Source organism: Dipodomys merriami, unplaced genomic scaffold (assembly GCF_024711535.1).
Source record: "Dipodomys merriami isolate MVZ:Mamm:240054 unplaced genomic scaffold, mDipMer1.0.p SCAF_25, whole genome shotgun sequence".
Lineage (NCBI taxonomy): Eukaryota > Metazoa > Chordata > Mammalia > Rodentia > Heteromyidae > Dipodomys > Dipodomys merriami.
The window spans coordinates 16,071,148-16,098,963 of record NW_027203937.1 but is presented as its reverse complement, the minus strand read 5'-3'; the positions used below and the strand labels follow the sequence as shown (position 1 = coordinate 16,098,963).

At 42.6% G+C, this 27,816-nt stretch overlaps 1 protein-coding gene across 2 annotated transcripts; it reads left to right on the top strand.

Annotated features, from left to right (window-relative positions):
• Positions 1-606: 606 nt before the first annotated feature.
• Neu3 (neuraminidase 3) lies at positions 607-27,816 on the top strand. Of its 2 annotated transcripts, none has more exons than XM_070035006.1 (3): positions 607-809; positions 7,745-7,824; positions 20,840-27,816. In XM_070035006.1, exons 2-3 carry the CDS (start codon positions 7,789-7,791, stop codon positions 21,923-21,925), a joined length of 1,122 nt encoding a protein of 373 aa, XP_069891107.1. In that variant the 5' UTR covers positions 607-809; positions 7,745-7,788; the 3' UTR covers positions 21,926-27,816. The 2 variants fall into 2 exon arrangements, with proteins under 2 accessions (XP_069891107.1, XP_069891106.1); XM_070035005.1 differs by having other exon boundaries at positions 7,628-7,824.

The following is a 27,816-nucleotide window of genomic DNA, read 5'->3' as shown; positions in this document are numbered from 1 at the left end:
GTCAAGCACACAAAACAGGTCAAGTAGGCTAGTGTGGGTGACGCAAGCCTATAATTGGAGTTATTCAGGGAGCTGAGATCTGCCTGGGCAGAGAAGCGCAAGCAAGAGCAGGGGTCACAGCAGGAGCAACAGTAGCACCATGCTCCTCTGCTTAGCTGCCAACTACCCTTTGATTTCTCTTGTTCTCCTACCTTAGTAAATTTACTTTACCAACCTATGGCTCCAAAAGAAAAATGTCCATGGAAATAAACTACACAAATGTACTTTGCGTTTCTTGCAAAGGGTGTGCTTCAGGCTCTGAATCCTTTTTGTATCCCATCCCCTTCTCCTCTCAGCCCCCCCTTCCCCTCCGAGATCCGGAACCTTCGTTGCTTTCTTAGGCTATCTGGGGGAAGTTTTAGACAGTGATACCTACCGACATACCAACCAATAGATCACAGAGCATAGGGACTCAGAGGCTGATGCAGGGGGCGCAGTCCAGAGGGGGCGGGGACTCGCTCTAGGCCGGCCCCCCGAGGGGCGGGGCTTCCGGCGGGCTGGCTGCAGCCTTTATCCGCGGGCGTCCAGCTGGTCTTTCCATTCCAGTGCTGTCTCTGCGCCCTCTCTCTTGCTACCTCCCGGCTTTTTCTCTTCTCGGGCCTTTGTGCCCATCACCTCTGGCTTGTTTCCTCCGTTCTGCTCGTCTCTCTGACCCGGGTGCAGGTCATTCTCCTAGGCTTCGGTGTCTGACATCTGACGGCCTGTCTTCGCGCCCACGGAGGAGCACCCCCTGCCCAGAGACACCCACTGCAGAGCCGGGTGCAGCGAAGGTGAGCCGGGTCAGGGGACCAGAGGCCACAACATCACCCCCCCCCCCGAAAAACAGAGGGTTCCTCTGGCTTTCAGCAGCACTATCTGCACTTGTGAAAGCAGTCTGGAGCGAATGTGGAGTCCGCCATACGTAGTAGGTAGCCAGAAAGTATTCTTGGCCACTTGTATTTTTGCTTTCTTCCCACTGGAAGAAAACGAATTCCTGAGCTGGAATTTAGGAGACCTGGAACTTAGTCCAGGCTTTGCTAATGAGTATCCAGACCCCCCTTCAGAGCCAAGTGAGATTCCAGAATCCACGCCACTCGACACAGAAAGATAGAAGAGAGCACTTTGGAATATTTGATTACATGAAGTCCAGTTCGTAATTGGAATTCTCCACTAAAATAACAACTCCAAAGCAGACCTGGATATCTGGTTTGTCTCCCATATCTAACTCTAGACACTTGTGTAAAAGTTTAGCTCTTAAAGCCATAGTAAACAGAAGTTTCTATTATAAATTCCAATTCCTTCACAAGTTCCACCCATGGCTCTGTTATGATTGGGTATGACAATTCCATAGGTCATTCATATGTTATTGTATGTTTATCTTGATTAAATAGACTACCAAAAACAGTAACAGCCCGGCAGTTCAGCCCAGGAGGCTGCCTACAGATTAGTCTGAAAGGATCTTGCCATTCCTGTCAAAAACCCTGTAGTTATGACAGTGTCTTCAAAATTACCAGCACAATCATAGTTAATGAAAATGAACAATAATGACTGTAATCTATATTGATAGGAGAGCCATAAGTGAAATTGGGAAAATGTCAAAATTTATGATGACTTTTGTTTGAATAGTGCTTTAGTGTTTATTTTGTTTTTTTATTTTTGCCAGTCCTGGGGCTTGAACTTAAGGGTCTGACCATTGTCCCTGAACTCCTTTTAGCTCAAGGCTAGCAGTCTACCACATGAGCCACAGCACCACTTTTGGCTTTTTCTGTTTATGTGGTACTGAGGAATTGAATCCATGGCTTCATGCATGATAGGCAAACATTCTTCCACTAATCCACATTATCAGCCTGCTTTAGTGTTTATTAATAGAGCCCTTTTGAGTGGTTTTTCATTTTTGGTCCTCTTAAGTAAATAATATCCACGTCTCACCAACAGGAGGAGGTTGTGTGGTACATGCCTGTAAACTCAGCATTTGGAAGGCTGAGGCAAGAGGATCACATGAGTTCATGGGCCGCATGGACTACATAATGATACCCTGTCTCAAAAAAAAAAAAAGATAAAAAACAGAGAAGTTGAGTAATCAGTACTGGATGCCAGTACAAAGTGGATTTGGGACATGAATCCTGCCATATAACAAGTTGTTATATGGCAAACTCTCCACTTCCTCTTCCTTTTCTTTTTCTAATCCTTACATCCTACTTATTGCTCATCCTGTGCTCTATTAAAAAATTTTTATTTTCTTTATTTTTTATTTTTGGTCCAGTTGTGGGGCCTGAACTCTGGGGCTGAGCACTGTCCCTCAGCTCTTCAGCTCAAGGCTAGTGCCCTACCACCTGAGCCACAGCGCCACTTCCGGCTTTTTTCTTTTTGCTTATGTGGTGCTGAGGAATCGAACCCAGGGCCTCAGGCATGCAAGGTAAGCGCTCTACCACTGAGCCAACTTCCCAGCCCAAAATCTTTTTTTTTTTTTTTTTTTTTTGGGTCCGGTCGTGGGTCCTGAACTCTGGGCCTGGGTGCTGTCCCTTAGCTCTTCAGCTCAAGGCTAGCACTCTACCACTTGAGCCACAGCGCCACTTCCGGCTTTTTTACCTTTTGCTTATGTGGTGCTGAGGAATCGAACCCAGGGCCTCAGGCATGCAAGGCAAGCGCTCTACCACTGAGCCACCTTCCCAGCCCTTCTATTTAAAAAATTTTAAATTGCTATAATAAAGCTGGTGTACAGAGGTCTTACAGTTACATAAGTCAGGTAAAGAGTACATTTCTTTTGTACAACTTTACCCCTTCCCTCCCTCTCTCCTAGTTTTGTGCTCCATTCTTATTGAGAATTCCTATTTACATGATCTCTCATTGGCCAATGATCAATATGGTTGATATAACTCATAAGAGTTTAAAGTCCAATCTCTTCAAGAGGTGGAGAGGAAATTGTAGCTGGGTGCCAGTGGCGTACACCTGTCATCCTAGCTACTTGGGAGTCTGAGATCAGGAGATCGCAGTTTGAGGCTAGCCTGGGCAAAAAAGTTCGTAAGGACTCCTCCCACCCCCCAACCTCCCAACATCTCAACCATTAGCTGGGCAAATCGGCATGTACCTGTCATCCCAGCTATATGAGAGGCTAAATTCAGGAGGATTGTGGTTCCAGGCCAGCCTGGAAAAAGTAATACTCTGCCTCAAGATGGAAGCCCTGAGTTCGAAGCCCAGTTCCATTGTAAAAAATGGGGAATTATTACTATAATCATGCATTTCTTGAAGATAAGATTTGTACTAAGAAGTATGTCAGGTGATTTCATCATGCAAATATAGAGTATACATACATAAACCTAGATGGTATATACCATATACCTAGGCTATATAGCATCTATATCTGTCTGTCTGTCTGTCTGTCTAGCCTATTGCTTTTAGGACCACAATGAACAAAACACAAGTGAAATCAAGCACAAGAGGCCATTGGAAACTCAGGTGTGTGTCTGCCATAAGATAACATAGCATACTTGTTTTACAGTGAACTTTTTTTTAGCCAGAAGAAGTACATTCTAATGATAAAGACATGGTGTAGTAAATACACAACCTAGCAACATAGTTATTTGTTATTATTTAAGTATTTTGAACTGTATACAATTATATGTACTACACTTGTATGTGACGGGCAGCATGGTAAGTTTTCCAACACATGTGAATAACATGCTGTGACATTAACATGACTAACATGTCACTAGATAATAGGGATTTTTCAGCACCATTACAATTTTATAGGACCTCCATCATTTATGTGGTGTGTCATTAAGTTATACATTGTTACACTGCTCTTGACTGTACTTTGTGTTGTGTGTATGAGAAGTGTGTGTGTGGGGGGGGAACTGAGTACTGGGGCTTGAACTCAAGGCTCTCTCCCTTAGCTTTCTTTCTCAAGTATAGTGCTCTACCACTTGAGCCACACCTCTACTTTAAACTGTTTTCCAGTTAGAGATAAGAGATTTGTCTGATAGTACTGTTTCAAAACACAGTCCTCAGATTGCAGCCTCTGGAGTATCTAGGATTACAGGTGTGAACCACTAACACCTGACTATGACTGTACTTTTATCGTCATCATTCACAGGATTCAAGGAATCATATACAATGATAGGTAGTTTAAAAATAGCTGGCATGTATTGTGCTCATGTGATGTGATAGGTCTCTTAACAACACTTTACTTAAAGCTCTTTAGCCACAAAGCTAGGATGACAGGTATACATCAGAGCATCCAGCTATTGGTTGAAAAGGGAGGTCTCATTTTTTTTTTTTTTGGATAGGCTGTGCTCAAACCAAGATCTTTCCTATTTCAACCTTCCAAGTAGCTAAGATTACAGGTATGAGTCATTTCCACCTGGCTTATTTATTTTTATAGATGAGGATCCTAAAGCACTGAGAGATTAAATAAAGTATTCAAGGGTATGTAGTTCTTCTTGTCACAATCCTTTGTGAAGCTTTACAATAGCCTAGCTTGAGAATAGATAATGTACTCAGAAGAAAGCCTGACCCTCTATGGAAGAAGGGCCTGAACTGGGAGGAAAGATCACCTTAGACCAATTTGGGGAAGCTCTCTATGCAATAGACTGCTTTTAGCTATAGCCTGCTACCTATGTCAGACTGCAGGCACCTGCTAAGGAGACCAAAAAAAATCAGGGGAGGTCTCTGTTCTCAAGTAATAAGCTCTCTCATTTAATGTATTCTCCAGACTCTAGAAGTCTTGTGCAGTATGTGTCAATTTTCTCTCTTGACACGTAACTGTATAGGCAGCAAACACAGGATGATGGGCATGGACAAATATGTGCTGCTGTATCACGTGAGGAGAGCAAGTAAGAGGCAAGCATGAGGATGACCAGGCCCCCACATTGGGGCCTCTGAGGACTCCAGAAGAGCCGGTGAGCTTCTGCTTCAGGTAGTTATATGCTATGCCTGACATTCTTCTCCCATAGTCACATAGCTCTTTCCCTCCCTGCCTTGAGCTCCATTCAGACATATAATCAGTGAAACTCCACGAGGAGCAAAGGTATATCTGCTTCATTCACTGCTCCTTCACACCTAGAACCATGTTGGGTACACGAAACACACTCAGCCAGTGTTAGTTGAGTGACTGGATAGATTAATGAGGAATGAATAGTGAAGCCAGGTGCTGGTGGCTCACTCCTGTAATCTTAGCTACTCTGGAGCCTGAGATCTGAGGATCACAGTTCAAAGCCAGCCCAGGCAGGAAAGTCCATGAGACTCTTACCTCCATGAGACTCTTACCACTAGAAAACTGGAAGTGGCGCCTTGAGCTGAAGAGCACAGGGACAGTGCCCAAGCACAGAGTCCAAGGCCCACGACCAGCCAAAAAAAAAAAAAAGAATGAACAGTGAGCTAGCCAACTAAGGATGCACAGTAGGACAAAAGGACTGGACATCAAAAACCAGAGCTGTGGGGCCCGCAGTACAGCCATGGTACAGCAGTGTGATAAATTGAAGTGAATGTAAAAGCTGTAAGCAGAGATGACTGAGGTGTTTAGCAGAGTCCTAATCCTGGAGTCTTTGGCATCTAATCACATCTCACAGATAAGAAGGCACTCAACAGAGTTTTTAACCCAGTCTGTAGGCAGCTTTCTTCATTCAGTCATCCAGTCACTCAACAAATACTGGCTGAGTGTGTTTCATGTACTCAACATGGTTCTAGGTGTGAAGGAGCTATGAATGAAGCAGACATACCTTTGCCCCTCATGGAGTTTCACTGATTGTATGTCTGAATGGAGCTCAAGGCAGGGAGGGAAAGAGCTATGTGACTATGGGAGAAAAGAGTGTCAGGCAGCATATAACCACCTGAAGCAGAAGCTCACTGGTTCTCCTGGAGTCCTCGGAGGCCCCAATGTGGGGGCCTGCTTGTCCTCATGCTTGCCTCTCATTACTTGCTCTCCTCACATGATACAGCAGCTCATATTTGTCCATGCCCATCATCCTGTGTTTGTGTCCTATACAGTTATATGTCAAGAGAAAAATTGACACATACTGAACAGGACTTCTACAGTCTGGAGAATACATTAAGTAAGAGAGTAATGTAGAGCAATGTTTTGCAGGTTTCAGCTATAGCCTTTTAGTTGATAAATTTCTATGAATGACTCATTTAATCGCTGACTTGAGAGAGAACCATGGTACTCTATCATAAGGGGAGTAGGGAAAGTGGCCTCATTGAATCAGAAGAAAAGCTTCCCTTTGTTCCAATCTTGGGTTCTTTTTTTTTTTATTGTTGTTTTGTTTTGTTTTTGTCAGTCATGGGCTTGAATTCAGGGTCTGGGTGCTGTCCCTGAGCTTTTTCACTCAAGGTTAGTGCTCTACCACTTTGAGCCACAGCTCCACCTCCAGATTTCTGGTGGTTAGTTGGAGATAAGAGTTTTATGGACTTTCCTCCTGGGCTGGCTTTGAACTGCAGATCTCAGACTCCTGAGTAGCTAGGATTAGAAGTGTGAGCTACCAATGCTTGGCCAATTTGGGCTCTTAATAGCCAATTAAAACACAGGCAAGAAAGAGTGGGCTAAGATCTGTTAAAAACATTAATATTTATTGAATAGGGGTTACCTCTTACTGCACAGTACTTTTTATTAAGGCAGTGCTTGGATGGAAGACAAAACAATTCTAAGTCTGTTTTATTTGTGTGTGTGTGTGTGTGTGTGTGTGTGTGTGTTTCAGACATGCATATATTATATTTTGATGACAATAACCATCCTAACCTGGTTTTGTTTGGCTTGATTCCCCTCTTGGGACTCCAAGAAGAGGAATACCTGTTTTTTTGTTTTGTTTTATGTATTAGTGAGGGCCTTTTATTCTCCCTCCAGCATTTTTTACTCAAGGCTAGGGCTCTACTACTTGAGCCATACTTCCACTTCTGGCTTTTTTCTGGCTAATTAGAGATGAGAATTGCTTATATTTGTCTGGCCAGGCTGAATTTAAACCTCAGTCCTCAGATCTGTGCATCCTGAGTAGTTAGGATTACAGGCATAAGCCACTGGTGCTCAGCTGTTTGGGTTTTTGTTTTGTTTTATTTTGCTTTTGGAAGAGTACTTAGAGGCTTCTATTGTCAGAACTATGACAGGTCAGCTAGCCTGTAAAATGATAGCTAGAATACCACAAAACTCTTAATAGCTGAATTTGCAAGAAAGTAAAGGTCCTGGAAAAGCCCCTGAAGAGCAAACAAAATCACTGGAATTAGTACCTAAACCTGTCCTTGGCTGCACTAGATGTTTACTGATCTAACCTAAAAGCCTGGGCTTCAATAAGCTTGCCATTGTAGCAACTGAAACTACCTATGCAGTTCTTCTAGAATGTCGCTGAGCAGAAGCAAATGCTGAAGTTCTTTGAAGAGACCATTGACACATACTACACACACATATACATGCTACAGAGTCTGGAGAACAGATTGTTAGATGAGAGAGGATATTCTTTTCTTTGTGCTGTTGAGTTCCTTATGTTTCCTTTCTATAAAACAATAAACATTTGTATACCTTTGTGTATCCCCCTTGTGCTCTCCAGCAGTGGATTGTGGAGGATATGTGTGTAGGCCAGGATGTAAGTACAGACACACACTGAGCTGCCTCCTATCCTTGCAGTGGTCATGGAAGAAATGAACAGACCTTTGTTCCAGCAGGAAGACAAGAATGGGATTACTTACAGGATCCCCGCCCTGCTCTACATTCCCCACAAACATACCTTCCTGGCCTTTGCAGAAAAGCGGTCCACACTTAAGGATGAGGATGTGCTCTACCTGGTGATGAGGCGAGGACTGAGGACTGGACACTCAGTACAGGTGACTCATCTCACATCTGGGCCTGGGTCTCATTTCCTCTCCATGGGTCTTGGCCTCTTCCTGTCATTGAGGGTAAAATTCTGTGTGGGGAGCTGAATGGGGAAAAGCAGTAAAAACCACGGCTCTCCAGAGTAATTGATTATGGTGTGCCAGGGGCATGAGGACTCCTCACAGCCATTAGGTACTATTGTCAGTCACTCTGACATACGAACAAAGTGAAGCTCATGGAACTTGCCATTTGCTTGAGGGTATAACAGTTCAACAGCAGGCATCACACCTGGTCTCAGACTCCAGAGTCCTCTGGGGTTCACATCTGTGAGGACTTGTGATAAGAACTTGTGTGCTTTTCATTTCTGTTCTCTTTAATCCTCCTCTTCACCCAGAGGGGTGACCATTGTCAATCCCATTTTGCTGATGAAGGTTAGTACTCCATGAGGTAAGTGACTTGGTTTAAAAAAATTTTTTTTTTGAAGTAGACCTTCCCTGCTTTGTGCCAGTACTGGGACTTGAACTCAGGGTTGCTTGCTCTCACTATCAGGATGTTGGGATATCACCTAGGAATAAGGACACCAACTCAAAAGGAAGTTGGCAAAGCCAACTTTACTTCTGTATCATCAGCCAAACATCTGGCAGGCAAGCACACCTAGCAAGCAGGCTGGCTGCTCCCTTTCTATTCTTTTTTTTTTTTTTTTGGGGGGGGGGGGTCCGGTCGTGGGGCCTGAACTCTGGGCCTGGGCACTGTCCCTCAGCTCTTCAGCTCAAGGCTAGCGCTCTACCCCTTGAGCCACAGCGCCACTTCCGGCTTTTTTCTTTTTGCTTATGTGGTGCTGAGGAATTGAACCCAGGGCCTCAGGCATGCAAGGCAAGCACTCTACCACTGAGCCACCTTCCCAACCCCTCCCTTTCTATTTTTAACCCCACCCCTGTGCTCAGATTGGCTGAGCTCAGGTTCACAATCTGCAAAAGGATGTGACTTAATTAACAGGATGCAGTTAAAATTCAAGGCACTTCTTCAGCCAGATAGAAAAGTCCTCTGTGAGACTCTTATCTTCCAATAAACTACCAGAAAAAGCTAAAACTGGTGTTGTGGCTCAAGTGGTAGAGCACTAGCCTTGAGCACAAAGAGGTGTAGGGACAGTGCCCAGGCCCTGAGTTTAAGCCCCAGGACTGGAAAAAAAAAACTCAAGGAGCTTCTGACAGGATGTCTTCATTAAAGTGCAGCAGAAAAAGGATGTATGTAACTAAAGTGTAATTAAAAAGCGTCAGAAGCCGGGTGCTGGTGGCTCACACCTGTAATCCTAGCTACTCAGGAGGCTGAGATCTGAGGATCGCGGTTCAAAGCCAGCCCAGGCGGGAGAGACTGTGAGACTCCTATCTCCAATAAACCACCAGAAAACCGGAAGTGGCGCTGTAGCTCAAGTGGTAGAGCGCTCGCCTTGAGCTGAAGAGCTGAGGGACAGTGCCCAGGCCCAGAGTTCAAGCCCCACGACCGACAAAAAAAAAAAAAAAAAAAAAAGCGTCAAAAGCAGGACCTTTTCAGAAAAACAATTTTCACAAGATTAACAGAAAGGAAGCAAACTACTTTGATAGAAAATATGCTTTTTTCACATCACTTATGCTTTTCACTCAAAGGCTGGCATTCTACCTCTTAAGCCATGCCTCCATTTCTAGTTTTTTGCTGGTTAACTGAAGATAAGAGTCTCTCAGATTTGTCTGCCTGGGCTAGCTTTGAACCACCATCCTCAGATCTCACCCTCCTCCTGAGTTACTAGGATGACAGGCGTGAGCCACCAGTATCCAGCTGAGTGACTTAAGATGATATCAGTAGATAATGGAGGGAAAATAACAATCACTACCAAGTTACTATTACTACTAAATGCTTTGTATGAGGTACATATTGTTATTGCCATTTTATAAGAGGAATCTGGGCCTGAGAATTAAAGTGATTTGCTTTGGGCCCACAGCTAATAAGCAGAATTGAAGCTGGAGCCATTGCCCTTAAGCAGCATAGTCTTAATGAATTGTTAGTAGGGAAAGAATGGTTACTGCTGTGGAAACTGGGAGCTGCAAGGTTACCTCAAACCCCATGTTTCTCCCTGAGCTTCCTGAGACAATGATTTTGCGGGTCTTTTGAAAAATGAGTACAGTATCTCTATAATGGGTCCTTTATTCCCTTAACCTGCTCTGCTTTGCTTTGTCCTGCCATTTAACCTTCACATCCATAGCAGATGCCTAGTTCTGTTTCACTGCAAATGTTATTCTGCTGAACATGGGCCTTCCTACTAACCTTTATTTTTGTTCTCACAGTCTTAAAGAATTTATTTAGTAAAGGGAAAGTAAAGACCACTCAGGAGAGTAAGCAGTGGGATATGGAAACCCATTGTTCTGCATTGTGGTCAGAGAGCAGCTGTTTTCTATTGTCCCTACCCACCTTTTTCTTTTCCTTCTGGGCAGTTTGTCAGATGGTGATTGGTTTGTTGGAAAAAAGCCAGATTCTACCCTGGGTGGTGGCCACCAGTTGGGGAGGGAGAAAGCTGGCCTGGACCTATTGGGTGATGTTTTCCTTCATTTCCTCCCCTTGATGTTTTTCTCTGATTGCTGTTGGGACATGGGAGTACTGAACTCAGTTCTGACTACTTCCTGCTGAATGGGGGTGATTAAGGGTGCCCATGACAGCTGCCAGAGAGGACACAGAGAAACTGAGGGGCTTAAAGGTGGTTGTAGTAATGTTGGTCCTCAGGTCCTCAGTGGTTGGTGGTTAGTTTTTACATCCATGATTATTTGTAGTTTGAATTGATCTAGGCAAGAGGGCACAAACTTTGTTAGTAATTTAAATACATAAGGAGTCTGAGCAGTCCTATCAGTGGCCCCAAAAATGTCAGGAGCTAAGTGGTTGACAGCAATCAAGACTATACTTGTTTTTAATACCTCAAAGATAGGTAGGTTTGTAAGGACTGTTCTTGTAACCATTTAGCCTGTTAGAGGATGACGTTTACTTGTTAGTGCCATGTAAGTAAGAAAGGATAAGGATTGCTGAATATTTTATAGCTAGTAGTATCTGTTTAGAGGTCGGTGACACTGTATTGGCTAAGTTTGCCGCCATTATATGATTGGCAATTATTTATAGGAGATTTTACCTAGTGTAAGTACCAACTTAATAATGACTACTGTTAGGAAAATGGAAGAGAAAGGAAGGAAACAGGCCCGACTGGATCTTCCACAGGAGAGGACTGTTTATTGAAGAACAGTAAGGGACTGGATTGCACCTACCCTACCAGCATACCACTGCCCGCCTCTGAGTTCCTGCCTGTGAGGTTTTGTGTCCCTACTATTAGTAATCACACCAAAGTTGGAAAGTCTTAAGCTCAAATTATACTTTGGCCAGGAAGAGTAAAATCAAGGCATAATAAGGTAAATGAGGCATGATAAATAGAAGCCAGGACTTAGACACTTAGAAATAGTAATTTTTTGCTTTATTTTTTTATACTCTCTTACAAGCTGCAATATTAGTACAAGGAGAAAGAAAAGAGGAAGAGAAACTTCCTCTGTCTGACCTTGTCTGCTGGTCCAAATGCTCTGGAAACTGAGAAAGGACAGCACAAAAAGATATACATTCTGATAAGGCAAATGCCAGGGAGAATGACCTGTCCTACACAAAGCCCTTACCTCAAGAATAAGTTTGTTTCATAGCAGGCTGTATTTCTTTTTTCTGGAAGGGGTGCAGTCAGAAATTTAAAGAGCAAGTCTTAGAGATCCTGAGCCCAAGTGATAAAAGTGTAACACCAAGAATGAATAAGAGCAAAGAAAGACAAACACTTAGCTGAGCTCAGTGTGTTTTCCTTTGAATACCATCACTCTATCTGTCAAAGTGTGACTGTCTGTCCACTTGCTTGCTTGCTTACAGAAATGTGGGAGCTGTGGAATGAATTTTCACATCAGTAACTATACAGCTGCAGGAGACCATGTCTGTGGGGCTTTGAACCTAATGCCAGAGCACTTTATATAGGAGTTCCAGAACTGTAGAAGTAACCCACTCCTGAGGGAGATCAGAGAAGAATTCCCAAGAGAGAAAAAAACCCCCAAACTATGGTGAGGACCAGAGTGTGGCTGAGTGAATGTCAGGGATAAGCTACAATTTATAGCTCCTTTTAAGGAAGTGTGGACTCTCTTGGCTCAGAAGTCAGGAGAGCACTGTGCTGCTTGGGGACAAAGGCAGGACATAAATCTTTTTTTTTTTTTTTTTGGTTGGTCGTGGGGCTTGAACTCTGGGCCTGGGCACTGTCCCTCAGCTCTTCAGCTCAAGGCGAGCGCTCTACCACTTGAGCTACAGCACCACTTCCGGTTTTCTGGTGGTTTTATTGGAGATAGGAGTCTCAGGGTCTCTCCTGCCCGGGCTGGCTTTGAACCGAGATCCTCAGATCTCAGCCTCCTGAGTAGCTAGGATTACAGGCGTGAGCCACCAGCGCCCGGCAGGACATAAATCTTAATCTCAGGGGACATATAGTTCTGACCCAGGGAATAAGGAAGTCCTCCATTGCTGTGGGGCCAGCCACTCTTGGTGGGGAGAGAGGTAGAACAAGTATGCCATATGGTATGGGCAGTTGGTGTAATCTTCCCCACCCCTATTGGCCCCTGGGGTAGCAACTCCCTTCCATGAGGGAGAAGGTCCTGTAAAGTTGATTTGAGAGGAGCTCTCCAGCTCCCTCAGGAAGCCCTCTCATGAGAGGACAGAGAAGAGATGCCACACTGGGAAGTTTGGTCCCTACCAAACCTTGGCCAAGGGGCTGCCCCTGAACACTTGAGCTTCTAAAGTCCAGATCACCAAGGAGACAAGGATCAGATTTTCAGTGGGTTATATTACATTTTGTTGTCTTCTGCCCCACATTGGGCACCAAGATGATACATAAGCATGGTAGGTTCTTGTTCTCTGGTAGTAGAGAAATAAAGCCAGGAAGGATGAGTGCAGTTACAAAGGGTTTATTTAGTAAAGAGAACTTTAACAAAGGCCACTCAGGAGAGTGAGCAGTGGGGGACCCTCAAACCAATTGTTCCATGACCTTTGTTTTTGATGATGTTGGCTCACATTTCCATATAGGGCAGTTTTTACTTTGAGGAATTCTAGTCCTCCTTCTTATCACCTCATTGAGATGCTCTCACAGTCTGTTTATAGTTTTCTTCGTGGCTTCCCAGGAACAGACTTGTATAACAGGCCACCATCAAGGCTCAGCCTATTTCATTATCTCTAGGACAGACATTACCTCTGGTCATGTTGCCCTGTGTTCTGTTATAGCCTAAGAGTCATTGAGTGTTGTTTTTTTTTTTTTTTTTTTTTTTTTCCTTTTTTCTTCCAGTCCTGGGCCTTGAACTCTGGCCTAGGCACTGTCCTTAAGCTCCGTTTGCTCAAGGCTGCTGCCCTGCCACTTGAGCCACAGCCCCACTTCTTGAGTAGCTAGGATTACAGGCGTGAGCCACTGGTGCCTAGCAGCTTTTTTTCTTTTTCTTTTTCTAGTTTAAATCTTTTTAAAAAAGAAATTCTATTTTACTGAAAAGATGTTGTACAGTGGGGTTACAGTTACATGAGTAAGGTAATGAGTACATTTCTGTTGAGCATTGTTACCCCCTCCTTTGTTTTTCTCCTACTATCCCTTCCCTCCCCCACCCCCTCGAAGTTGTAAAGTTCATTTCCAACATAGTGTCTTGTGAGTCTCATTGTTGGAATGGATCATCCTGTGTCCTTGTTTCAGCATTTTGTTATTCCCCTTCCCCTCCCCAAATTAGATAAATGTATATACAAGATACAGGGTACCAAAATCAAATACAGTGACAACAGGGGATATACCATATAACATATAAAAGAGCATACAAAAGAAACAAAAAAATCACATAGTACATTATAAACAGCAATAACAAAGAGAAACCTCTTGTGTCCATATCTTGGGGTTCATTTCACTTAGCATCATCTTATATGGTCATATGTACATAGCTTTTGAGCTTTTCTGCTTATCTGATAAGATTATCCTAGACGTATACTAATTACTGCAAATAAAGGAAACCATGGGACTTATATTTCTTTGGGTCTGGCTTACTTCACTTAATATGATTTATGATTTTTTCCAAGTCTTTCCATTTCCTAACAAATGGGGCCGTGTCATTATTTCTGATGGAAGCATAGAATTCCTCTGTGTGTATGTGTGTAAATATACCACATTTTCTTGATCCATTCACCTACTGATAGGCATCTGGGTTGATTCCACATCTTAGCTATGGTAAATAATGCTGCAATAAACATAGTTGTGCTGGTAGCTTTAGTATGGCCTTGTTTGTGATCGTTTGGGTAAATGCCTAGAAGTGGAATTGCTGGGTCATAGAGGAGCTCTATGTATAGTCTTTTGAGGAACCTCCATACTGCTTTCCGGTGTGGTTGAACAAGTTTATACTCTTGTTACATGACCTCATTGCTCAGTAGTCACACAGATTCACATATGTGCTCACTTTAAACCCAGTCTCTCTTTACTTATTTTTTTTCCTCTAGTTAACTTAGTTGTAGAATCTGGAAGTTAGTGGAATCATCAGCTCTGTTTCCTCCTCAGTGTAGAAATCTACATTCCATTAAGAGCCACTAATAAAGTAGTGGTTAGGGTCAGTCAACTACTTATTGGGTGAGGCATTCTGGTACATAGCTCTTCATTTTAAACCATCTGCAGGATGTGATTGAAATAGACACTACACAGTAAGAACTCAGCAACTCAACATTAATTATGCTCCATAATGGGCCTTAATCCTGATGCAACATGTTTGTTTTTTAAAAATAAGGTGACCTTTGTTTCTCTATAAGTACCCAATGATTTTGTTCTGACCTCTGGGGCAGTCAATCCATATATAATATAGATAATAGTCCTTCAGAAAACTATTCTTTGAAGTCCTGAAAGTTTCCTCATGCCTTCTTAGGCTTCTATTCACTAGCTAAATCGGTCCTTTTAGTGATTCCTTAGGCCATGGTTGCTGGTGTCTTTAGGATCTAGTCTGGGATGTCAATGTACTTTTTCAAAGTGTGGTGCTCAGAATTGGACCTAAGAGCTTCAACTATAGACGAAACAGCTTGGCAACTAGGTCATCATCCTATCTTGAGTCCTTAAATGCAGCCAAAGGTGAAATGACACCTTTGGCAGCTGCATAGCACCATTAACTGTGTTATGTTAACTGTAACTAGAGGCAAGATTCAAGTGGTAGAGTGCCAGCTTAGTAAGTACCAGGCCCTGAGTTGAAACCCCAGTACTGCCTCCCTATTCCAAAAAAATCCTTGAACTTCTATTTCCATTAAAGAACTCCTCACTTTTCCTTCTCCCTAATCCCTGGCAGCCACTATTTTCCTTTATGTTCCTGTAGATTTGGCTACTCTGGCTACTTTAAGTGGATTCACGTACACTTTATAATGTCTTTAAGGCTCATCTATGTTGCTGTGGGCATCAGCATTTCCTTCCTATTTAAAAGCTGAGTAATACAACAATGCATGTGTATAATATATTTGTTTATTTGTCCATCTGTTGGACAGTTGGTTTGTTTCTATCTATTGGCTGTTGTGTGTAACATTACAATAAATGAAGGTATGGGAATAGCTCTTTGTGACACTGTTTTTAATTCTTCTTGATACACATCCATAAGTAGGATTTTTGTAACAGATGGTAATTCCATATTTAATGTGTGTGTGTGTGTGTGTGTGTGTGTGTGTGTGTGTGTGTGTGTGTGTGTGTGTGTGTGTGTGTGTGTGTGTGTGTGTGTGTGTGTGTGTGTGTGTGTGTGTGTGTGTGTGTGTGTGTGTGTGTGCCTTAGGGTTTGAACTTAGGGCCTGGGCACTGTCATCTCAAGCCTAGTACTCTACCACGTGAGCCACAGCTCCACTTTGGATTTTTTGGTAGATAATTGGAGATAAGGGTCTCATGGACTTTCCTGCCCAGGTTGGCTTTGAATCGTGATCCTCAGATCTTAGTCTCCTGAGTAGCTACAATTACTAGCATGAGATACCAGTGCCCAGCCACATTTAATATTTTTTTTTTTTTTGTCGGTCATGGGACTTGGGCACTGTCACTGAAATCTTCAGCTCAAGGAAAGTACTCTACCACGTGAGCTACAGTGCCACTTCTGGTTTTCTGGTGGTTAATTGGAGATAAGAGTCTCACAGACCTTCCTGCTTAGGCTGGTTTTGAACCACAATCCTCAGATCTCAGCCTCCTGAGTAGTTAGGATTACAGGTGTGATCCACTGGCGCCCAGCTCACATTTAATTTTTTGAAGAACTGACATATTTCCACCAGTGGTGTACAAGTATTCCAATTTTGTCAAAACTTTGCCAATACCCTATTATTGTTATTGTTATTGTTATTATTATTATTTTATGGGTTGTAGGGCTTGAACTCTGGGCCTGGGCAATGTCTCTACACTCTTCAACTCAAGCTGAGCACTCTACCGCTTGAGCCACAGTGCCACTTCTGGTTTTCTAGTGATATATTGGAGATCAGAGTCTCATGGACTTTTCTGCCGGGGCTGGCTTTGAACCATGATCCTCAGATCTCAGCCTCCTTGAGTAGCTAGGATTACAGGCGTGAGCCACTGGTGCCCAACTTTGTTTGTTTTTATAGTAACTATTCTAATGGGTAAGAGGCAATATCTTGTGTTTTTGTTTTTGTGGTGCTGAGGAATAAGGCTACATGCTTGGCAAATCTTCTACTAATGAACTGCTCCCCCACAAAATCAATGTGGCTTTGATTTGTGTTTCCCTAATGATTAATGATGATGAACTTCTTTTCAAACATATGTTGATGATTATTTTTTGTTATCAGTTTATTGAGATAGGGACTCACTATGTATATAATCAAAGCTGGCTTTGAACTTAACATTTTTCTGCCTTAGCCTTTGAGGCTGAGATTACAAGTGTGTACCACCTGCTCAGATACATTGCTTTTTTGTTTTGGTTTAATTTAATTTAATTTATTTGTTTTTTGTTTATGTAGTATCAAGGAATAAAACCCAGGGTCTTATGCATGCTAGGCGAGCACTCTACCACTAAGCCACACTCCCAGACCTGTTATATTGTTTTTAAATCATGTTTCCCCATACAGATTTTTCAAGGTCATACACTCTGTTTTACCTCTTTTAAGCCTCAGCCTAGTTGACATATCTTATTGGTCTAGCTCATGTGATTTCTAAGTTATCCTGTTTTGTGTATTGTTTTTCTTCCTTTACATTGTTACTTCTTCCTTAACTGTACATTAGAAATATTTAATAATTTTCTCTTTGGACAATCCAGATCAGCTCAGCTTCTGACTTTCCACTTTATCATTAAGTTTACTCTCTTATCTTTGAACTGGTGAGAGTTCACAAGGCATTCTGGTATAGAATTAGTTGCTCAAGAGATGAGTTTTATCAGTACACTGGCTCAAGGGGAGTCATTCACCCAGAAGACTAGAGGATACACTCTGTGGGATGAAATTAGTTTTAGGTCACTCTTTTTTTTTTTTTTTTTTGTCGGTCATGGGGCTTGAACTCTGGGCCTGAGCGCTGTCCCTCAGCTCTTCAGCTCAAGGCTAGTGCTCTACCAGTTGAGCTACAGTGCCACTTCTGGTTTTCTGGTGGTTTATTGGAGAAAAGAGTTTCATGGACTTTCTTGTGCCCGGGCTGACTTTGAACCGTGTTCCTCAGGTCTCAGTCTCCTGAATAGCTAGGATTATAGGCATGAGCCACCAGCATCCAGCTTTTAGGTCACTCTTATGGTCTTCTAGGGCTCTGAGATTCTATGAAATCTGAACCTTGCTTAACCTGTTTTCCCCAATTATGCAGAAATTAAATTTATTATCTACTTTGAACAGTTAATATACTTATATAGCTAAAAGCAAATACAGTATAAGAAGTAATGTACCGTAAAAAATAATATGCCATTCTTATTCTTCCAGGCATTATTGCTTTTTGTCTATCCTTTATACATACATTCTAGATACAAAACAAAGAAAAGCAAGTATATATTATTTTTTGTTAACAAGTACATACATACATATATATATATATATATATATATATATATATATATATATATATACTTAATGCTCTTTTTTAAAATGTGATAAGTGATAATATGGCAGGTACCAGTGACTCATGCCTATAATCCTAGCTATTCAGAGGCAGAAATCTAAATATTGTAATTCAAAGCCAGCCTGAGCAGGAAAGTTTATGAGCCTTTTAATTCCTATTAACCACCAAAAACCCAGAAGTAGAGCTGTGACTCAAGTGCTAGAACATCATCCGTGAGCAAAAAAAGCTAAAGGAGGGCTGGGAAGGTGGCTCAGTGGTAGAGCGCTTGCCTTGCAAGCCTGAGGCCCTGGGTTCGATTCCTTAGCACCACATAAGCAAAAAGAAAAAAGCCGGAAGTGGCGCTGTGGCTCAAGTGGTAGAGCGCTAGCCTTGAGCTGAAGAGCTGAGGGACAGTGCCCAGGCCTAGAGTTCAGGCCTCACGACCGGACCCAAAAAAAAAAAAAAAAAAAAAAAAAAGCTAAAGGACAATGTGTAGGCCCTGAATTCAAGTCTGAATTATCCCTCCCCCCCAAATGTGATAATGTATAAACATCATGATGTAATGTTAAATGCATAGAACACTAATGTCAGCTCAAGGAATTATGACAAATATATACCATTTGTGAACACAAAAACTGCTTCCAATATTCCAAGAAATATAATACTGCCAGCATCAGAGAAACTTCCCTCATGGCCTAACTTCTCTCACCAGTAATTGCTATGCTGACTTATAGTTCTAGAGTCAAGTTTTGCTTAATTTTCATCTATATATTGTGTATGTCTGGCTGTTTGATTTAATATATTTTTGTGATTTATCTAAATTGTAGTATGTAGTTGTAATTTACCTATTTTCATCTTTATGTAGTATTCTATTATGAAGATACTACAATCAAGCTTTTATTGTACTTTTGACATTTGTGTTAACTGGTATGAGTATAGGTAATGATATTAAACTTCTCTTGTATGCAGTTTTGGCCCTATGGACATTTCTGTTGGGTATCTCTCTTGGAGTGGAATGACTGAGACATAGGCTATATATACTGTATGTCCCATTGCAGAAGACAATGGGACCTGTATTCCAGAGTGGTGGCTGGAAAGACTGGTCTGATTCTGTTCCCTACATTTTTAGGAATTGTTCTTGAAGGATTAATCCAAATTAGTCAAGATTAACCAGTGCTTCTAATGTTTAACGTCTTACCACATAAGGCTGTCAAATGAATTGTCTGACTTTTTTGCTCAAGTCTGGCGCTTTACTTGTTGACCCATACCATCACTTCCAGATTTTTGCTGCTTTATTGGAGATAGGAATCTCTTAGATTAATCTGCTTAAGCTAGCTTCAAATTGTGACCATTAGATCTCAGCTTCCTGAGCAGCAAGGATTATAAGCATGAGCAACCAGCATCTGCCTATACATACTTAATTGTGTGTGTGTGTGTGTGTATATATGTGCAGGTGTGTGCTTGTGGGCACATGGGTTTTGGGCTTAAACTCCAGGCCTAGCTGTCCCTGAACATTTTTGCTCAAGGCTAGTGCTCTACCACTTGAGTCACAGCTCTACTTCCTGTTTTTTTTTTTTGGTGGCTAATTGGAGTTATGAGTCATAGACTTTCCTGCCCAGGCTGGCGTTGAACCATGATCCTCAGATCTCAGCCTCCTAAGTAGCTAGGATTACAGGCATGAGCCACTAAATACCCAGCTATACATACATAATTTGATGAGCAAGGTATGTTTTGGGATAAACTTTCAGAACTGAACATCCTGAGAAAGAATGTATTTAAATATATGAAAGATTATGTACAATTATTATATATCTTACCAAAGAGTTGAATCATTTGCACTCTGACCCATCTATAAAGGAAACTCTTTCTTTTTTTCTTCCTTTCTTTTTTCTTTTTTTGGTCAGTCGGGGGGCTTGAACTCTGGGTCTGGGTGCTGTCCCTGAGCTCTTCAGCTCAAGGTGAGTGCTCTACCACTTGAGCCAGAGCGCCACTTCCCAAAGTTAATGATTTTTGACAAATTGTAAGATGAAAAATGCTGTGTTGTTGTCATTTTAATTTGTATTTCTTTTGTATGTGTGAGGGTTTTTTTTTTTTTTTGGTCTGTAACTTATTTGATCTTACCCTTTGCCCATTTCTATTGGGAAATCTAAATCTAAAGGAGATCCATCTTTCTTTGTGGTATGTCTGATTAGGCATTATCTATGTGATTGTATCTTTTCAACACCTACTCCATTATGAAATTTTCCACTGAACTGAAGCAAACACTGAAGTAAAGTGAGACTGAGTAACTCACTAATGTTTCCCAGTAGTGGAGCAGGCAGACTTTGATTAGCTGTCTCTAATTCTAGGTTTGAACTTTTAATAATACCCTTATAAATGACCTACCAGATAGCACAGGAAGTCAAAGCCTTTGTCTTAAACTACTTTCTTTTCATCTAGAACCTCCCTATTTTCTCATTTTGTTTTTCTTCCTTTCTTTTTCTTGTAAAATTGTATTTAGCTACTATCAAGTGCCAGACTCTAGGGATACAACATTTCTACAATTTAGATTCTATCTTCAAAATGTTCATAGACTAAGAAAGGAGACAATCGTAAGAGTTCACAGTGTTATATAAGTTATAACTTGCTAGAGGAAGAGAGAAAATTTCACAGAAGGCTTCACAAAAGAGGTGACATTTGAGCTGGGTATTGGAGGATGATTTGGAAGTCCAGACAAAGCAAAGAAGAACATTCTAGATGGGGATGGAGCATAGCCTATCTAACATCTAGCATTATTTCTTTCTCGCTTTGTAAGTTATCTTAGAACATTTAAGAATTTAGCTACTACTTGGGCCTTCAGGATTTTGTAGATTTCAATACCATTTATTTCTTGTTTGAAAAGTACTAGTAGATTTTGTGAGCCTCATGTCTTCACATTTGTATCTCATTCTCTTTCTCTCTCTTCTCTTGACTAGTGGGGACCCCAGGAGCCACTGATGGAAGCAATATTACCTGGGCATCGGACCATGAACCCCTGTCCTGTGTGGGAGCGGAAGAACAGCTGTGTATACCTGTTCTTCATCTGTATACGAGAACATGTCACTGAGAGTCACCAGATTGTGTCAGGCAGGAATGCTGCCCGCCTGTGCTTCATCTGCAGCCAGGATGCAGGCCATACATGGAGTAAGCTGAGAGATTTGACAGAGGAGGTGATTGAGTTCTCAGAGATGGAGCACTGGGCCACCTTTGCTGTGGGGCCAGGTCACGGCATCCAGATTCAGTCAGGGAGGCTGATCATCCCTGCGTATGCCTATTATTTCTCACACCGGTTCTGTGGCTTCCCACTGCCATGTTTCACCAAGGCTCACTCCCTGATGATCTACAGTGATGACTTCGGCCTCACGTGGCACCATGGCAAGTTCATTAGGGGCCTGGTGACCGTGGAGTGCCAAGTGGCAGAAGTGACTGGGAAATCTGGTTTCCCTGTGCTCTACTGTAGCGCCCGCACACCAAACAGGTACCGGGCAGAGGCTCTGAGTATTAATCATGGTGAATGCTTTCAGAGGCAGGCCCTGAACCTAAAGCTGTGCGAGCCCCCCAATGGCTGCCAAGGCAGTATCTTGAGCATCCAGCCCTTGCAGATCCCGCATCGATGCCAGGATCCTGATGACAAAGATGCTCCCACCACGGAGAAGAGTTCCCAAATGGACAAATTACTGCAGCTGGAGGAAAGAGCTGGAAAATTGTCAGGAACATGGCTCTTGTACTCACACCCCACCAATAAGAAAAAGAGAATCAATCTAGGTATCTACCTCAACCAGAGCCCCTTGGATACTGCCGGCTGGTCTCAACCCTGGATCTTGCACGACGGACCCAGTGGTTACTCTGATCTGGCTCTTGTGGAGGAGCAGGGCTTGTTTGGATGTTTGTTTGAGTGTGGGAGTGAGCATGAATGTGAACAGATTGTCTTTCGCCTGTTTACGCACTTAGATGTCCTGAGCCACACACAAGAGGACTGTGCCAGACCTGCTGGGATGCAACCTGAGCCAGTTCAGCACTGACTTGCTATCTCTAGAAGGGAGTAACAACCAGAGCTGCGGTACCAGAGCTTTCTAACAGCTCAGTTCACTTATTTTGCCTCTTACTCTTTCCTTCTTTTTTAAAGAGAAAAAGGAAAGTTTTTTCCATAGTTAATTGCTGAACTGCCAGTTGGCTGGCCACAGTGTGATCTTGGCTCTGCCACTGACCTGCTTAAAGACCTTGGATATGCCTCCTGGACTCTAGGGGGCTCAGGTCTCCATTTTTAAAGTGATAGAATTAACTTGTGGTTTTTCATCTTCCCATTGCTAGGTGAAGGATAGTGCCCGTGTGCTCCACAGTCAGCAAGTCCTGGCTTACATGAAGGACTGAGCTTGAATGGAGGTCAGAGGGCTTCTTTTTTCAGATGGTCCACTCTTGTTCAAGCAGGTTTTTGTGTGGCAAGAAGGAAGTTGTGGGTTTTTTTTGTTTTTGTTTTTGATGTCAGTACTAGGGCTTGAACACAGGGCCTGCTACTGTCACTTAGCTTCTTTTGCTCAAGGCTGGCCCTTTACCACTGGCTTTTTGCTGATTAAAAATCTCACAGACTTTTCTGCTCAGACTGGCTTCAAACCACAACCACAATCCTCAATCTCAGCCTCCTGAGTAGTTAGGATTATAATTATGAGCCACTGGCAGGTTTCTCTCTCTCTCTCTCTCTCTCTCTCTCTCTCTCTCTCTCTCTCTCTCTCTCTCTCTCTGTTTCTCTCTCTCTCTCTCCTCTCCTTCTCTCTCTCTCTGTCTCTCTCTCTCTTTCTCTTTTTTTGTGCTTGTTCTAGACTTGAACTCAGGGCCTAGATACTGTCCCTGAGCCATTTCAGCCACAGTTCCATTTCAGCTTTTTGATCATTAATTGGAAACCAGAGGTTCACAGACTTTCCTGCCCAGGCTGGCTTTGAACCTCCATCCTCATATCTCAGGCTCTTTAGTAGCTAGGATCACAAATGTGAGCCACCAGTGCCTAATTATTTTAGGTTTCTTTATTTTTGTATTTGTTGGTCGTGGGCTCTTTTGCTGAAGGCTAGTGCTCTACCACTTTGAGCCACGGCTCCATTTCTGGTTTTCTGGTTGTTAATTCCTGCTCAGGCTGGCTTTGAACCGTGATCTTCAGATCTCAGTCTACTGAGTAGTATCCAGCAGCTATTTTATTTTTAATAACAAAACACCTTTATTCTTTAATCATACTCAGAGCTCTACAAGCAGGTTAACCCAGAAGAACTGAGCAAGACACAGAATCATAAGGTCACTCACCGTCTCTACCCTTCAGGTTGAATCAACCTCCCCTTCTTCATCCAGAGAATATAGTTTCCTAGAGAGGAAAATGATAATCTCAGTGCTAGCCACCCTTCATAATGGAGCTTACTGCTTCTGATGCCATCACCTCTTTGCAAGATGAGCCTAAAGTTCATTTACTAAATAGAATGCTTCCTGATCAGAAAGGACACGTGTTAGGACTCTACAGCATTGGCAAAGCTGGGCATGGTAGTCCCAGCTATATAGAGGCTGAGGCAAGAAGATTGTTTGAGCCTAGGAGTTCAAGCTAAGCCTGGGCAACAAAGTGAGACCTTTATCTAAAAATCAAATCAGAGCCAAGAAGAAAATTGGACAAAACTTCCCATGGCCTGTGTCCTCCGGAATCCTCAGTTTATGTGGTTAGAAGAAGTGTGATAAATAGTATGCAGATGTTGGGGTCATGATAGCTCCTAACATTATTTCATTGCATCTTTAGTATACCTGGAGTGGTATATCCAGAAGTGTCCAGGCTGCTGGCTTTCTCACCAGTTTGTTTTACTCAGAATATTATTGTGATCCAATGACTTCTTAACTAGGGAGAAGGGCTTCATCATTAGAAGGGTCTGTGGGCTGCCAAATCAAGCCAATTTGTTCGACCTTATTGCAATTGATACTTATTTTATGTTTGTTTGTTAGGTTTTCTTGTTGTGTGTGGTAACTAGGTTTTGAACTCTGGGCCTTGTGCTGTCTAATCAGGCAATTTACCTCTTGAGCCATGCCCCAGCCCTCTTTTGCTTTAGATACGTTTCAGGTAAGGTCTCAAGTTTTTTCCTAGGGAAGCCTCAGACTGAAGTTCTGTGGAGCTGGGATCACTTGCACATGCCCCTATGCCTGACTTGTTGATTTAAGATGGGGTCTCACCACTGTTTATCTGGGTTGACCCTAAATTGCCTGATCCTCTCAACCCCACCCTTGTGAGTAGCTGGGATTTCCAATGAGAACCACCACACCTGGCTTGATCACTGCTTGCAAAGCAAAGGCACCTCTTCATCTAACAGCTCTGGCACTTAGCCTGTGCCAGGTCTCTCAGCTGGTACCAGATGGTTGCTTCCATTGTAGATTATTTCCCCAGTAGTCTGCCATTGTGTTGGAAATTCCACCATAAGAGATTCATTCTCTTGTCTCTGTGTCTCTATTTTAGGAAGACAATGCCTTAAACTGGTATGAGCTGAATAGATTTGGTGCTGGCTAATATCACAATACACTGGGCCAGAGATGCCTACTACCGGTGCTCATAGATACATCTAAATAGCCCTTCTTACTCTTTCCCAGTCTCATGCTTCTGTCTCCTTAATCACAAGCAGTCAAAAAAATTTTTTTTAATCCTGTGTCAGTATTTCCTAAAGAAATGGGATAGCCAAGTCACCCTAAAACCTCGCCCTTGTCTTAGTGTACCATCTTTAGAGCTGAACTCATTGTCATCAAACACCATCACCATTACATTCTGGTATGTGAAAAAATTAATAAGAACACTGATACCTGAGTCTGAATTTTGAAGAGACAGGCTCATTAGAGCTTTATTTCCAGGTCTTAGAAGAGAGAAATCTGGAGCAAACTTAATGGGAAACCACAGCATTTGTTAAAGAGTGATATACCAAAAGCATAATGACCGATACCCTTACACTTTCCAGGGTAAGGAAATGAAGGGTCTATTGTAGACTCTGCTGTTTCCAGAGGCTCCTGGTGATCATGCTACAAGTTTTGGCTGTGGAACAGAGTGTTCCACTTTATCAAAGGATTCCTGATCCATTTCTTCCTCTAGAGCTGCTGGGTGAAGACACTAAAATGAGACCACACAAGGGCATTCTGTTCAAAGGTCCTGATCCTCTCCACCTTTGGGGAGGAAGGGGCACCTCAGAAATGTGTGAGGTATGGGGCTGGAGCTCAGCCCCACATATGCTGTGCTGGTGTGGGCAAGGCAGAAGGAGCACTTCCTAGCAGGGAAACTAATTTGGAAAAGCCCTCTGTGCCTGTTTCAGAAATAGAAATAGAAAGGAAGGCCTGAATGAGGATTTGAGAGGGACAGAATAGGTGATGGGAACTGTGAAGAGGAAGACAGGCATTCTTGTGCATTTATAAAGATGGACAATGGCACAGACACGAGGCCTGGGCTGATGAGGGGCAGCTGCTTTGAAGAAGTGACAGTGGGCTGGAGCTGTCCACCGAAACCCATGGAAGAGAGACCTGGGCAGGTGAGCCTACAGAGGAGGTCCAGCCCCTCCCAGTCCTCTAACCTGGTTCAACTTCTCCATCCTTCCAAGACCCTGGAACCTATCCCAAACTACTGGCACCCTCTCTGGGCCCATTTCAGCTATCCTGGTGGAGTGGAAAGTTAGGCAGTTGGGGTAGCTGTGAAGAATAGAGGGAAGCAGGTAGGAGGCTTTTAATCTTTCCACATGAAGAGAACCATGTAGCCATAGGATTTGAAGTGGCTGCAGGCACAGATAAGAGTCCTTTTATTCTTCTCACTCTTCTACAGCATCTTACTAGTAGCACATTACTTTAAGAGGTGTCACAGTATCCATCTCTGCATTGCCAGAGGGCATAGCCTGGCACTCCCTTTGTGCCTTTCCAAGACTACTATGCTCGGCGGTCTGTCTTGTGCCCTCTAGGCCTCTGCCATACTGGGGACTCCTCTGTCTTTTTGTTATTGTTGTTGGTTGTGGGACTTGAACTCTGGGCTTGGGCATTGTCCCTCAGCAAGACAAGCGCTCTACTACTTGAGCCAAAGCGCCACTTCCGGTTTTCTAAGTGAGTGGTTTATTGGAGATAAGAGTCTCATGGACTTCCCTACCTGGGCTGGCTTTGAACTGCAATCCTCAGATCTCTGCCTCCTGAGTAGCTAGGATTACGGGTGTGAGCCACTGGTGCCCGGCCTCCTCTGTCTTTTGTTTTGTTGTTAATCACAGTGCTTTCTCTGTTGCATTCTGATTGACCAGACATAAGGGTCATCTTATTCCTGTCTTTGTACCAGCATTGGCCAGGAAAAGCATAGCAGAAAAGATATGCTGAATGAATGAATTAGTAAATGAGTGATTCAAAGACTGTTAGACGTCTGGAACTTACCTAAAGAAGCCTGGGGCATTCTACATCAGCAAGGATGTGGCATCCCTCTGTGTTTTAACTAGCTCTAAATGATGATTCTCTGTGCTGACCTGATTCTTAGGTCAGTCAGAATTCTTTCTCGGAACGGGCTTTTCTCTGGGTTGAGCTTGGTGCTGCCTGGTGGCTCAAGTATCACAGCCCAAGCCAAAGCCAAGCCGCGATGTGTGGAATGCTCATTTCACTGCAGTATTACTTCTGTGCTAGACTGGGTTTTCTGTAACTGCCATTCCTTCTAGACTTAAAGGGGGATGCTGAGCTGAGCAGATTCTGACTGGGCTCCGTGATGCCATCCATGTATCAGAAGTATCTCTATATCCTAGAAACTATCATCACCGACAGATGAATAAAGATTTAATTCTGGTGAACACTTACTTTTTTGTTGTTAAGGAAATCGAGGTGATCATCTTAATATCTTGTATGTACTTCCAAAATACAAGTTTGGGGCACTTTCTTTCCAGAAGGACTTTTAGATTTTGATAATCCTCTGCACATTGTCAGAGGGAAGGTAGGCTGGGAGTACCTGGCTAGCTAGATAGCATAATGGTACACATTTGTTTCTAAGTGGGGGAATCAGGGTCCACACAGTCACCCTGACCCCAGCCCCAGGTCTCATCACTGCATGTCTAATGTATTTTTCAAACCAACCTTGAAGTTATTATCAAATTATAACAATATTACCTAAGTGAAATGGGTGAGAATTTAACATCACTCCTGATTTGAGCTGAACTTCATGATGTTCCATTAGAATGTTTATAAGGGGGTTACCTGGATTTTGCTGTATATTTTAACGCATTTTACATTCTGTTTGTTAGTAGGTCAGCTTGTTTTCATAAGGCTTTTTTTTTTTGCCAGTCCTGGGGCTTGAACTCTGGGCCTGAGTGCTGTCCTTGAGCCTCTTTGTGCTCAAGGCTGACACTCTACCACTTAAGCCACAATGCCACTTCTGCCTTTTTCTGAGTAGTTTATTGGAGATCATGGATTTTCCTGCCTAGATTGGCTTTGAACTGTGATCCTCAGATCTCAGCATCCTGAGTAGCTGGGATTACAGGCATGAGCCACCAGCACCTGGCAACAAATTCATTTTTTAAAAAGGTTTCAAATGGGCATCTTTTATCTTCATACCAAATCCCATAATGAGAAAAATAAATGCTGCTAATTTCCCTCTTAAAATAGTTTTATCATAATTACTTACATGATCATTTAAAATCTAATTATCTATTTTACTTTTGCATGTTTCATTAGATTGTTCAATGTCTGTGGGACCTTGGGGCTCGAGAGAACTACTCAAGTCTATTACATAAACAGTGTTTCAATTTAGTAAACTCATCCAATAAAACATTAAAACCTCTTAAATATTTAAACAACAAATTTGACAGAACTGCCTTAAATATAAATACCAATTACCAATAAATACCAGTTGAGTAGAGCAGATCCCTTTGAACATTTCAAACACCATTAAAAAGTAGATAAAATATAA